Here is a 13,744-nt window from a genome sequence, read left to right on the forward strand (position 1 = left end):
CAGCAACAAGAAAATGAATCCAAAAAATGAGGACCGTTTAAGGGGCCTCAAGTGAACCAACATTTGCGTCATAGGGGCGCCAGAAGGAAGAGGGACGGATTGAAAACCTATCTGAAAAAATGATAGAAAACCTCCCTAACCCGGCAAAGGAAACACAAGCCCGGGAAATCCACAGAGTCCCAAAGATAAACGCAACGAGGCCCGCACCGAGACACATCGTCGTTAAAACGGCAAAGGTTAAAGACAGAATCCTAAAAGCAGCAAGAGAAAAGCAGTGAGTTACCTACAAGGGAGCTCCCAATATCCGTCAGCTGGTTTCTCAACAAAAACTTTGCAGGCCGGAAGGGACTGGCACGAAATATTCCAAGTGATGAAAAGCAAAGACCTACAACCAAGATGACTCCACCCAGCAAAGCCATCATTTAGAATCAAAGGACAGATGAAGAGCTTCCCAGGCAAGAACAAGCTGAAGGAGCTCATCACCGCCGAGCCAGTATTCCAGGAAATGTTGGAAAGACTTCTTTAAGAAGGGGGTGATGACAAAAATATAAATAATGGTAATAACTGCATATCTAGCAACAATTACTTTAAGTGTAGATGGATTAAATGATCCAATCAAAAGACAGGCGGCTGAACGGATAAGAAAACGAGACCCTTCCATGCGCTGTCGACGAGAGACTCGCTTCAGATCTGAAGACACACACAGACCGAAAGCAAAGGGATAAGAAAAGACGTTTCATGAAAATGAAAACGAACTGAAAAGCTGGGGTAGCGAGACTTACATCAGGCAAAACAGACTTTAAAACAAAGGCCGTAATAAGAGACAAAGAAGGACCTTGGAATCCTGGGTATTCATCTGAGGACACTCCAAACACGACTTTGAAGGGTCATGTGCATCCGCATGTTCACTGCGGCACTATTTACAGTAGCCAAGATCTGGAGGCCACCTGGGTGTCCATCGGTGGATGATGGATGAAGAAGAGCTGGTGCGTGTCCTGTAGAATATTATTCCGCCATAGAAAAAAGTGAAATCTCGCCATCTGCAACAGCGAGGGTGGACCAGGAGGGTGTTGTCCCGAGTGCGGTAAGTCAGACAGAGAAAGACAAATGCCACATGATGCCACTTACGTGTGGCACCTAAAGAACAAAATAAATGAACATACGAAACAGAAACAGACTTATAGAGGACATTTTGAGGGGCGCCGGATCAGAGGGGAATTGGGGGGCTGGGTGGAAAAGGGGAAGGGATTAAGAATACAAATTGGTGGTCACAGAATAGTCACAGGGAATATGATCAGTAATACTGTAACACCTGTGCACGGTGTCAGGTGGGCACCAGCCTCGTCGGGGGGATCACTTCGTAAGTGATACAGATGTCTAATCACTGTGTTGCACATCTGAAACTCCGATCGTATTGTGTGCCAACAGAACTGAAAAATAAAGTTATTAAACAAAGAAAAGAAACTGTAATTTTCTTTCCGCATTGAAGTTATTATAGTTAATGACTCTGATTCAACGCATTGAAGTTAAAAGTTAATGACTCTGAATTCGCCCCCAAATAATACACAACTACAGACAGAGAGTTTAGCGTTTTATCCTCATTTTTAACCTACCAAGTGTAAAGTGTTCACAAAGGGTTTCAATAAATACATTAAGGCTCAAGGTGATCCCCGGCGACCGGGCGGGGTCGGTGTCGCGTGCACCGCTGCACGCTCGGAAGCTAAACACGCAGCCTTTGCCACTGCACAGGGGCCGACGCTGCTTCCCGCCCTCGACGCCTCTGCGCATTGTGCTCCTGAGTCTGACGAGCAGGGAACGGTGCGCTTTTCTGACGGGCGAAGAGGTCGCAGTTGCTTGGTGTGACCTGGACGTTTTTCAGCACGGGGCCTGGTCGGTGACCAAGGTGAGTCAAGTGCCGCCACGGCCAGGCTGGAAAGCTCACGGAAAAGCGGGAGCAGCCGCAGCAGGCACCGAGGAGGGCGGCGTGGGAGGCCAGCCCGGTCCACCGCAGACGGGAGACGGACCCACGCAGAGGGTGCCGCCCGTGGCCCGTCCGCCAGGACGTATCCGGCTAGGTGCTGTCACTCAGGAAATGCCGGGAGGACCTTCTCGGAGGCCCCCTGCCTGTTTTCCTGAGGAGCCCCTGCTGGAGCATCGATGCCACAACGGAGGCCACTCGGCACCTCCGCACCACGGACGCAGAAACCGGCCATCGGTGTGGACTGTGCAGGGTGTCCCGGGGTCCCCCGACTGCGAGAGAAGCTGGCAGCACTGGTCCCCCATGTCCAGGGACCGCCCCAGTGCAGAGCAGGGGGCCTTCCTGCAGGAGAAGCGAAGGCTGGCAGTGCGTCTGGCGCTGAGAGTCGCCTCTGTCCTGAGACCGGCTAGATGGACTCCAGGATCCAGTCGCTGCCGGAGAGGGTGCAGGCAGGCAGAGACAGGGCCCCCGGCGGGCCGCGCCCCCTCCCATCGCAGAGGGGGCTCTGGCCCTGGATCTCGTCCTCGTCCTCGTCGAAGAAGCCGTTCTCCAGCGCGTCCGCGCCGTCGGGGCTGGACGCGGCCTGGCACGCGCCCTTGTACTCCTGGATGGACTCGTAGAGGCTGTACAGCTGGCACAGCAGCGACATGTCCAGCTGTCGGAGGCCGACCTTGTGGGAGGGGCAGGGAGGTGAAAATGACAAGTCAGCGCGGGCTTCATCTCTGTGAACACGCACCGGCCCGTTCCTCCCACACGGCGACTCCTCAGCGCCTCAGCCGGGCGCCCTGGGCTCCCGGCCCCGGGACGCCCTCACCCACACCTCCGACGTCACCCTGCGTGTCGGGAAGGCCACGCCTGCCGGCTCGGGCCCCGGCCTGCAGGACTGGCCCGGCTCTCGAGCACGCCCTGCGACACGGCAGCACCCTGCCGTCTGGTCGCCCCAGCTGCTTTCGCTCTGGATGCCAAGATGCTACGGCCAGATTCAGAGAAGAGCCACGTGAGCCATCCCCGCCCTGACAGTCACCGTCAGCTCCCTGGGGCAACACGGTCCCCTCCCCAGCGACAGCGGCTCACCGGCCAGTGTCACGTGCCACCCCCTGGAGCACCCACCCTCTGACCGGCCCTCCTTTAAGTGCACCTTTAAAAAATTCAGTCTCATTTAAGAAAACACAGAATTCTAAGACGTGTAATTTGCGGCCCCTCATCCTAACCTTCAAGACAAAAACAATCCGCTCGGTCCCATTGTTTCAAACTGCTAACGCGCTTCCTTCCTCTCCGTCCAGGCTTCCTGCTTCCTTCCTGATCGTGTCCTCTGCTCCCCGATTTCCCTGCACCCCAGGTGCTGCCAACACACAGCAGCAACAACGAGGCCACAACCCTGAGCTGCCCTCGAAGTGGCTTCAAAAACCCACAACGGGCTGGCGCAGACACACCCCACAGACAGGGCCGTGGCTCCTGGGTTTCCCGTCACTAGTGTCTGAGCATCTCTGGGGGGTGCTGCGGGAGGGAGTTCTGAACTTCAAAAACAAAGAATTACAATAGAAACGTCACCGTCGGGACACCAGCTTAGGAGATGAAAGGAAGCTTTGAAGGGAGATTTTTGTTGATTCGAAACAAAGCGTCCGGGAAAAAGTTTAGAGGGTATTTTTTTAGAAATTAAAAAAAAAAAATCGTTTTTAGAAATAAAAACAAGAAACTGAAAATAAAAGCTGGGGAAATTCCCCAGCGGTTTAAGTGACATAAACGAAGGCAACTTCTTCCCTAGCCCAGCGAGGAGCAGGAAACAAAAGAAACGTAAAGGGACCAGCCGAGCCCCCCTCTGCTGAGCGGGGCCTGGGGGTGGGGCGGGGCGGGGCAGGGGCGGGGAGGGGCTGGTCCCTGCCGAGCCTTCCCCGCCCCCAGCAGCCGTCAATCTCCTGTCACCCCGATTCCTCAGCCCGACTGAGATGCGGCCCCTCCCACGGGCAGAGGGTGTACAGATCCGAGGCGAAGCTGCGGAATCAGAAGCTCTGGTACTGGAGCCCTGAATCATGGGGACGGATGCAGAAAACGCTCGTCGTGTGGAAGTTCAGATCGACACATAACGGGGGACAGGAGCTTGGTTTCGAGAAGGAAAAGCCAGGGAGTCCAATGGAAAGATGAGCGGCCCGGCTGCCACACCCTGCCGCACGCGGCCGGTCAGGCCACCGAACAGCGTGGGGACCGGGACCACGTGAGCACGGCTGAGCGCTTTCGACTGGAAAAGGAAAACGTGTCAGCAGAACCTCCTTCGGGGAAGTGCGACTGGGTATTTACAACCTTCTGTGCTGCCTCGTGTTCTTTTCTCAACAAGCATGATACTCTTAAATTTAAAAACTAGTAACCATTAAAAGCATAATGAATGGGTACACACGGCACTTAGACGGCAGGCTCGTAAACTGTGCCCAGACGGCTGCCTAACGTGGCAATGCCACAGAAAGCCTTCGAATACTGCAGGGCTCGTCACCGGCTAAGTAGCTCATTCCCAGGGTCTGGCTGTGGAGAAGCCGCACTGGGCTGTACGCAAAGGCGGAATCCACCCGCGTCCTCGTCCTGGGAGGCAGGTGTCGATTCCGTTACGAGGAGCGGCTGGAGCGCTCGGAGGTCGCGGCCGGCGGCACGCTGGGGCGCCGGGCCAGGCCTGGAGGACTCGGCCTGCTGCTCCGACCACGAGCCCCGCACTGCCTGAGCCCACGACGCTGAAGGAAACGCAAAAGTCCGATAAATGCGTTAGCCTCACCAAGCTGAGGACAGGACTCTGAAGGGCCCTGGGGATTCAGAGGCAGGAGGTGGCCCCAAGGTGTCCCTCCTCTACACCTTCCCACAAATTCTCCTCCCTGGGCGGTTTGAGCTGGGATTTCTGGCCCCGCCGAGAGCCCGTTCTGCAACTGAAGAGCCCCTACCAGGACGGTCCCGTGTGTCGCTAACCTAAACTGACCTTCAGGCCAATTCAGCCCGTTTCCTCTTGTTCTGTCCCAGGCAGATGACACAGATGAGTAAAGCAAGCGACCATTTTAAGAGACGTCTCTTTTTCCCTGATTATAAGAATAGAACATTCTAACATATTAAGAAATTCAGTGGTTCCTAATCATTAAGAAGAAACCTGTCTTCCCTAATTCTAGGATCTAAAAATGTTTTAGTCTTGGGACTCCTTTATACTCTTAGAAATTAACATAAATAAAATTTTTATGATCAGTCGCATTTTGTAAATCTCTTTAACGTCTGCCTTATCTGCATCTGCTTTTGATCTTTTGCAATGCGTTTTGGTCGAAGAAAATCTGGCCTCACACAGACGTAAGTGGGAAGGGAGCGTTTAAGAGCCTTATCCTGCGACAGTCCCCTTTAGCTGGCTGCAGAGCGGAATCTGAAACTATGCGAATGAACTTTTCATACTCTGTCACGTTAAAATCCATCAGTCTCCCGTCCACGGCCACGCCACCCTGAACACACCCGATCCCGTCCGATCGCGGAAGCTAAGCAGGGTCGGGCCTGGTTAGTACTTGGATGGGAGACCACCTAGGACGACCGGGTGCTGTAGGTGGAAAAAAAAAATTAAAAAACCCACCGGTCTTGCACTTTGGATGGGTCATGTAACCACGCATGATTTTACATCATCGAGCATCGGTTATGAGAAAAATGTGGGAAATTGATTGACTGAATTATGCAGATCTTCCTAAGGTTGATTCATTTCCTTAGGTAACACTTGAAAAATCATATCTGTCAACATGACCTCCACATAATTATGGGCTCCCAAAAGGATGTGGGGGCCCCTAGAGGTCCCTAGACCATACTAAGGACCTTGATCTAAAGTTATCCACATTTGCACTTTAGCGTCTGTCCCTCTGGCTCTGTGCATATCCAATGTGCTTTTAGCTGCCGTTACCGGTTATACAAATGTATCCACGCACCGCTCCGTAATTTAGTTTCCATATTGCGAAGATCTATGTGCATATATATACAGTTACCATACTCTTTTCCACAACTGTATAGTATTCTATCACTATTCTAAATTATTACATCATTCTGTTACGTTTGACATGCCCAAGTATTGTCACTCGTGTGACTATTTTTGTCCCATAAATGAAACTGCAGGTGCAGAGGCCGAGAAGGGACATGGAATGTCAGCACCCAGTGCTTCCCGGACGCCTGACACAAAAAGCGAGGGGGACTGGCTGGCGTCCACCTGTTTCCGCTGATTCCCTGAAGCCTCCCATCCCCGTGACCATTCTTTTCGGTCTTTGCTGGTCCTTCAGGTAAAACATGACACCTTCTTTCAATTTACATATCTGTGGTTAGAAGGGATGCTGAACACCTCGTATTTCTCTTTAACTGCTTTGAACTTGGCTATTTTTGGCTCCAAGTCTAAGCGCACTCAACAGCCTAATAAAGCACCCTCTTCCCATGTCCTCACACCTCCACAGTGTCTTCCTCGGCCCAGCTCGGGCAGGCCAGGCCCGCCTGGTGTCGACAGGGTCACCCTCCCCTGGAGAACGCAGGTGGGGAGGGACAGAGGCCTGCTTCTCCACCCCACCCCCAGGCCAGGCCAGCACCTCCCTCCCGGAACCCTTAAAGACAGACCCTCATCTCTGCACAACTGGGCCAGCCTGCGCGCTCAGGGCCAATCAAGAAAGTGAATATAAAGTGCTCGAACAAATGGAAACATTTCTGCATACCCATAAGGCAGGTCCTTCTGTCTCCAAAGCTCTTAGGGGACAATAAGCATCTGTGTCAAGTGTCTGTGAAGGAATGCGCCTCAGGAGAGATGCAGCCCAAGGAGCCTGGCTGTCACTCAGGCACGTCTGGAGCGCGTGGGCAAGGACCAGGGTTTGCGGAGGCCCGGGCTCCGGGGGATGATGCTGGGCAACAGGGGCAGGTACCTGGCCTGGCCAGTCTCAGCACTGGCTTCTTGCCCCCGGGTCTGTGGTCTGCATACAGCCTTTCCTGCCCGGGATCGTGAAAAATGAGCTCTCTGAACTGGGGTTCCCATGGAGTTAGGTGGGCATTCGGGGAGCAAAACGCACCGCCTCCAGCTGCCGCTGGGTGGGGGCCACAACCCTCTGCTCGGCCCTCCCTGGACATCCGCGCCCACCGAAAGTGCATTGACGACTCCTGGATGCAAACATGCCTGGCACCCGCTCAGCCGTTAGCCTCTGCAGACGCAGAGGTGGCCGAATGCCAGACAAACACCTGTCACCAAAGGCGGGAAGCAGAAGGGTGTGCTACTTGTAAGATGCTTAGGAGTTGAGAAAAATATTACTTTATGGTCCCTACGTGTAGCTACAGTAAAGTTAAAGTTTAAAGTGGCAGAAAAAATATTTCGGTCCTTTCTATCTTCAGATCTTGGGACTCTGAGTAGAACCTCGCTTAGAGCAAACACCAAAAGTGAACGAGCACAGCCTGCCCTGCTCCCCCGACACAGACACACGCGGTTGTCACAGCACCAACCATCACACGCGCCCACTCAGTGGTCTCTCTTTCGGGGGGTGGATCCTGGATCCACCTCGGGGGTGAGTACTGAACGGGGTAATTACGGCCTAAAATCGTTAACAGTGACCGCAGACAGCCTAGTGCTGATGAACGGAGTCGGAGAATCGTCAGCCTGAGTCATTCTTCCTCTGCGTGAGGTGGGTTTACGGCCACCAAGCACAGCTGTGCTGGTGTTGTCGGGGCACCGTGCCAGGCAGGCCCCCCACTTGTGACCACGTGGTTTCACGAGGCCAACGTCTTCTGCAAGCGCTCACAGGGACCCCAAACGGCACGAGGGGAAGAGAACCATCCCGCCAGAGCCCAGAGGACCCCTCCTGGCACTCGCGGGAGATCCGAGGCTGAAAGGGGGTCCCATCACCCAACAGCAGAGCTCGAGGTCCTGGAGCCCGGTTCGCAGCCCCCCGCTTCCTCAAGGGCCTGGGAGAGGTGCAGCTGCTGCGGGTAGGGCAAGGAGCCCAGGAATCCGCATTTCAGCAGGCGGCCTGGGGATTCTGGGGCTGGCGGCCTATTTTGGGGAACACCGCGTTGAAGGCAGTATAACAGGCTGTCGGGTGTCCCCAGGCCTCTCTGCCCCACGGCAATCACGAGCTGCAGCCCTAACTCCGGACGGCATGTCGCAGGCCTGACTCCAGCCTGGGCCTTCACCGCCACCTCCCAGCCCCGTGGGGAACAGGGACTGTGCTCCTTGGGGACGTGTCCCCTCCAGCCCAGGCCTGGCCCCGCACGGGCTCACTCAGGCTTAGCTGTCTCAGCTCGAACGTGGCCAAAGTAAGTGTTGCTGGTCCCAGAAATCAAATTTTTTTCCCTCAGATAAATTTTTCTCCCAAATCACTTCAGCTCAGGACCGCCAGAGTCCCGTGTGAGTGACTCCCACCTTCGTGCACAGGCGGGCGACCAAAATAACTGATAAAAAAAAAAAAAAAAAAAAACAGGGCAAAGAGGCTCCAAGTGGGGAGGAGAACCCAGCAACCCGGATGCCACCCTCCAAGGTCCCGTCCCCACAGCCAGGCCTTCCTGCCTCACTCGATGTGACTCTGTCGTACCTTCCCATGACAAGCCACCTCCAAGGTCCCGTCCCACAGCCAGGCTCTTCCTGCCTCTTCACTCCCGGTGACTCTGTCGGTACCCCATGACAAGCCACCCTCAAGGTCCCCTGTCCCCACAGCCAGGCTCTTCCTGCCTCTTCACTCCGCGTGACTCTGTCGGTACCTTCACATGAAAGTTAACATCACAGGCTCTGTGTGGGAAAGGGTGTGGGCCGGGGATCCGGACGAGGGAGAGTCGAGGGTCTCCTCCAACCACATGCGAGGCTTTGAAATGCGACCGTGACCCCGCGACCCCGCGACCCCGCGACCCCGCGACCCAGTGAGCAAAGCCAGCTCAGCGGGCAAAACTCTGCCCGGGGCCCTGGGGACCAAGGATCTACACCTAGAAAGCGGCCTGTGGGTGACACCTGTTCTCCGGCCGTCCAGCAGCCTGCTGTCCCTCTCTGCACAATGCCCTTTCTTTGGGGAACCCCAGTGCCCCCCATGGTCACGCCTTAGTGAAATACAATCCTGTCCTCACTCGGACTGGCTGGCCAAGCCCTCCGTCACAGTAAGTGCCACCGGAAGTAAGACGCGGGGCGGGAGCCGAGAGTGTGCACGCTGCGGGGAGCCAGGCTCCCAAACAGAGCAACGGGGGAGGAGGGCGAGCGGCTGCGACCAGGTGCAGGCTCCGCCACCGAGGTGGGGTCTCAGGTCAGGAGAAGCGGCCTGGGCTATGGCGGTCACGGTCACGGTCACGGCTGGGACAGGCCTGTGCCCACCAGGTGGGGCCCGCTCCTTCACACACCTGTCCAGGTGCTCCACGCACCTAACACACACCCAGCGAACACCTGCTGGATGCGACCTAAAATGTTCCGAGGCTTAAGAAAAAAACAACAAACTCGGCTTCTTGTGTAACGGACTTCCTCTGGTCTACGGAGCAACAGCCACCTGAGTGACAGTCACGGCTCTCCAAACGGGCCCACCGGGGAAGAAGGGGATGTGCAGGACCTCGGAGAAGCGCTCACTGGAACAGGAAGTGCAGAGCAGGGTGTCACCAATCATGGGACAGAACCCTCTGCCCACTCAGCTCCCTCCGCCCTCGCACGGCCTGGATGCCAGCCGCCCGGGTTCCACCCTCGCCGTGCTCCAGCCCACCCTCCAGGCCGAGGTCTGTCCTCCAGGCCGAGGTCTGTCCACCAGCTCCACATTCTGAGCTTTTAACATGCTCCTCCGCCGACGAGACGAGTCCCCTGCCCCCTAAGGGCGGCCACTCCCGCTGACCCTACTGCCGCCGCCGCCAAGTCCCAGCACACTACACAGCCATGGAAAACATCGTCGTGTAGATACCAACCCAGAAAACGTTTGCGGCACGAGGCCCCAAACAGCAGACCAGATGCGCAGTGCGATCCGCGCCGAGTCCGCGTGCGCGCGCGCGCTCACGGACGCGTCACGCAGTATGTGATTGCCATGGTTAAAAAGGCCTTTGGAGCATCTGGTTGAATTTATGACTTTGGGGGAAGTACTTAAATTTTGAGTGGTTTTTTTTTTTTTTTTTTTTTTAAAAAAATCCATAAAAGGGACTTTGAGTGCCCATCTCATGGGGAAATTACAAGCTGATGCACAGAAAGCGCGAACGTTGCGCTCGCCCGGGAGATGTCCCCAGATCTTAGCGGTCCGCGTCTGTCCCCAGCTGCCGGGACTGGAGGGAGCCTGAAACGCTTTGCTGTTGCCGCACTGTCCAAAAAAGGCTGAAGTGGCCTCTGATTCACGACTCTCCCCGACCTAGCCTTTAATTAGCGGCCCCGCAGATTCTGCTTCAGAGACATGGTCGACATTCACGGGGCCGCACCCCGCTGAAGCTCTACCGCGGAGCACACCGCACCTGGGGTCACCTGGCGAGCCCAGCCTCAGGCCGCTCTCCAGCTCCTACCCTGGGCCCCTCCGGGTAGAACCCGCCTGTCAGAGGGAGCACGCGCCTGCGTTAGAGTCCACAGCCTTCGCTGGCCTCCCGACACTGCTGCTGGATGCCCGGTTAATCGCATTCCACTGCGAATTCCACTTACCTCCCTTGTCACAGATTTGACCTCAGGCCTTCGAATTAAAGGGCTCAACACAAGATAATTCCCACAGATAATTCGGGAAGGACTCCCAGCTCTTATGTCACCAGGTCCCCAAGGCGGGAGCCTCAGAGCTTGAGGTGCCCACACTCAGACCCCAGAGCCCCCCAGCTTAGCAAATCTCCTAAAAGCCAAAAGACCAGAATACTTTCAAAGACCTTGTGACATTTTCTAAAAGGGACCCGTCAAGGCCTGCAGCCCTATCTTCTCTTCATCTCAGCTAAATATCAGACAGACCTAACATGGCTGTTTGTCTTCCCGGTGCTCTGAAGTCAAGGCTTGGGAGAGCACTGGCCCAAGGCATAATTATAAGGTTGTGGCTTAACTGAGTCACACCAGGAGGGATCTGGAAAATGACTTTGGGGAATGGCATGCTGACTCCCAAACTGCCACAGCAAGACTCCAGAGCATGTCAACCAGAGAGGGTGACAACAGCAGTCCTGAGGTTCTCCTCAGGACTTGGCCTTCAGCTGGGAGGGGCTGTCCTATTTCACACCCACATATACGGGACATCCAGGTCCAGACTGTAAACATAACAGGCATAGATTAGCCTAACTCGAACGCAGCACTGCTGGTGTCTATTAATGTTTATTAATAAATAAAAAGGTTAGCTTGGAATTTAAGTCGTTCTGTAAGAAGCTTAAAGAGTCTTTTCAGAGAGGACTGGAAATAACTTTGATGCCGGCTACAGAGCGGGAAGACAATACCTAACTGATTAAAAAGTGTTAAGGCTGCTTTTCTAGATTTAATAAAGTCTCAGTTTTCAGAACAGATACGCTCCTGGAAAAAAAGGACGCATAAACTGAATTTTTCTAAACAATATCTTAATGCGCTAGATGCGTATTTAAAGGATTCCTGTGATAAATCTTTTGGCAAATTTCTTCTTGGGGGAAAAAGCACCTTTCACCACCAGATTCCCTTAACATCAACCTGTGACGGGAGAGGGGGCGCAGCCAGATTCTAAATAGAGGGGGGCGGCCGGGGGCGGATGGAGGCCGGAACGAGGGTCAGAATCGAGGCCGTTTTTCTGTCCCCTCCCGGCCTGGCCTGAGCCGCATGGAAAGGCTCACTGACACCTAGGTTCCTGCCCCGCTCCGGCGCCACCCTACGTCGTGTATCCTGGTCCACAAACACCTAACGTACTGCCCAAGCACTGAGGACAACCGAGCCCCATTGTTTGGAGCCCGGGCGGGCGGCGCGGAGGGGCCACGGTGCGCGCCCGCCGCCTCGGGCCGCGACTCGGCTGTAACCGGATCCCGCACGCGCCGCCGGGGCGCGGGGGAGGGGCGGGGCGCCCCACGCCACAGTCGCTGGGACAAAGCTGTCCTGCTCTGCTCGGGGCGGGGCAAGCTGTCCCCAGACCCGGGGGGCCGGCGGCGGTCTGAGGGGTGCCAAAGCCGCCCCGCCCCCCGAGGCTACGGGCGAACCCCACTTTCGCGCCTCCCGCAGCCCGGGGGTGGCCGGTCTCCGGAAGCTGGCTTTTGAGAGCGGGGACTCTCCCTGGGCGAGGGTCCAGTCGCGGTCACAGAGGACAAGCGCAGGGACAGTGGAGAGGCCAGTGCCTGTCCGTCCGCGCCGGCCCCCGGGAAACAGGAGCCGGGGAGTGGCGCGCGGGCGCGGGGACTTCCGGAGCAGAACCTGCCGGACGGGAGGGCGCCGCGCGGCCCGGGGCCCCCTTACCATCTCCTTGCGGAGCAGGGCCAGCGCGGCGTCCAGGTTGGGCGGCTTGGCGGGCCGCGCCGCGCTCCGGGCCCCGCCGCCGCCCGCGCCCCCGCGGCTCAGCTCGTCCTGGATGCGCGACTTCTGCGCGTACAGCCGCTCCAGGTGGCGCCAGCCGCCCGCCGCGCCGCCGCCCGAGGCCGAGTGCAGCAGCCCGCTCAGGCTCTTGGGCAGCGGGGGCAGCCCGTCCACCCGCAGTCCCCGCGCCGCGCCCGCCGCCGCCGCCGCCGCCGCCGCGGCCCCGCTCATCGCGCCGGCCGGCCACGCGCCCGCCTGCTCGCCCCGCCGCCGCCGCCGCCCGGCCGAGGCTCCCGGGCCCGCCCCGCCCCTTCCGCGCCCCGCCCCCTTCCGCCGGCGCCCCGCCCCCTTCCCCGCGGCCCGCGCCGTGGAGCCCCGCCCCCCCCTGCCGCCTAGCCCCGCCCTGTCGCCCGCGCCCCTCTCCTGACCCAGGTCCCATAAGCCCGGTGAGTTCCCTTCTCCCACTTCAGCCCTTGCCCTTGCAGGACCCGCCTACACCTCAGTTTTTGGTCCTCCTTGGCCCCCACCCCTCACCCCAGTGCGCCCCCGTGTCCGTCCCCGCTCTCCTCCAGCCCCTCGCCGCACGCCCCACCTCGCCTGCCCCTCTGCCCCCTCCCGGCCAGGTGGGCTCCCCGACCGGCCACCAGAGCTGCTCGTAATTACTGTGGGGGCCCCACTTCAGACGCGCCCCAATGAGCCGGCCGGTGCCGGGGGTGGGGGCGCGGAGGTCCCCGCTCCGAGGCGTCGGACGCTGGAGAGAAGGTCGGACGGTGCTGGGGATCCCGCCCGCGTTCTCCGTCCCCGGAGGCCAGGCCCCCGCCCGCCGGTCGGGGCGACCGAGGTCTGGCCTCAGGACCCCCGCCACCCCCGAGGGCGGAACCGGCCAGGCCCCGCGAGTCGCTCATTCGCTCGGGCGCGCGGACCCTCTCGGTAAATGGCACGTCCGGCCAAGAGCGCCAGGTCCACTTCGGGACTGAAAACAAACGCGCGTCTCGGCCTGGCGGTGAACGCGAGTAACTCCAAACGGAAAGTACAGAAAAGGATTGAGAACTCCGACGGGAAAATCCCACGACTCACCTCAGAGGGCAGAGAAAAGAGAAACGGGCTCGCCCCCTCCTAGGAAGAACCAGATTACAGCAGATTAGGGACAAAGGGGTCGGGAAGGCGGGGCGGACCTGCGGACATGGCCCCCGCCGGTTAGAAACTGCCGCCTTACACAGGGTCCATACCTGAAGTGGGCGCTGATGGCATTCGATTGTTCTGAGTACGTTCACTAGGACCAGAAACTACAAAGTGCTCTGAGCCCGTTAGGCAGCCAAGTACAGGCCCCACGCTTGGGGCGGGGGGTGTAACATTGTCGCTGGATGGTCTCCACCAGA

General features: G+C 57.6%; 1 protein-coding gene and 1 pseudogene across 1 annotated transcript; one reads left to right on the forward strand and one right to left on the reverse strand.

Moving 5' to 3' along the window:
- Positions 1-1,578: 1,578 nt before the first annotated feature.
- On the reverse strand, positions 1,579-12,623 carry FAM89A (family with sequence similarity 89 member A). The gene is made up of 2 exons (XM_039850287.1): positions 12,309-12,623; positions 1,579-2,648 (listed from the first exon to the last, which is right to left on the reverse strand). Exons 1-2 carry the CDS (start codon positions 12,594-12,596, stop codon positions 2,385-2,387), a joined length of 552 nt encoding a protein of 183 aa, XP_039706221.1. The 5' UTR covers positions 12,597-12,623; the 3' UTR covers positions 1,579-2,384.
- On the forward strand, positions 5,419-5,537 carry LOC120592664 (uncharacterized; annotated as a pseudogene).
- Positions 12,624-13,744: the final 1,121 nt, after the last annotated feature.

The sequence above is a fragment of the Pteropus medius genome, unplaced genomic scaffold, assembly GCF_902729225.1.
Source record: "Pteropus medius unplaced genomic scaffold, Ma_sr-lr_union100, whole genome shotgun sequence".
Taxonomy (NCBI): Eukaryota; Metazoa; Chordata; class Mammalia; order Chiroptera; family Pteropodidae; genus Pteropus; species Pteropus medius.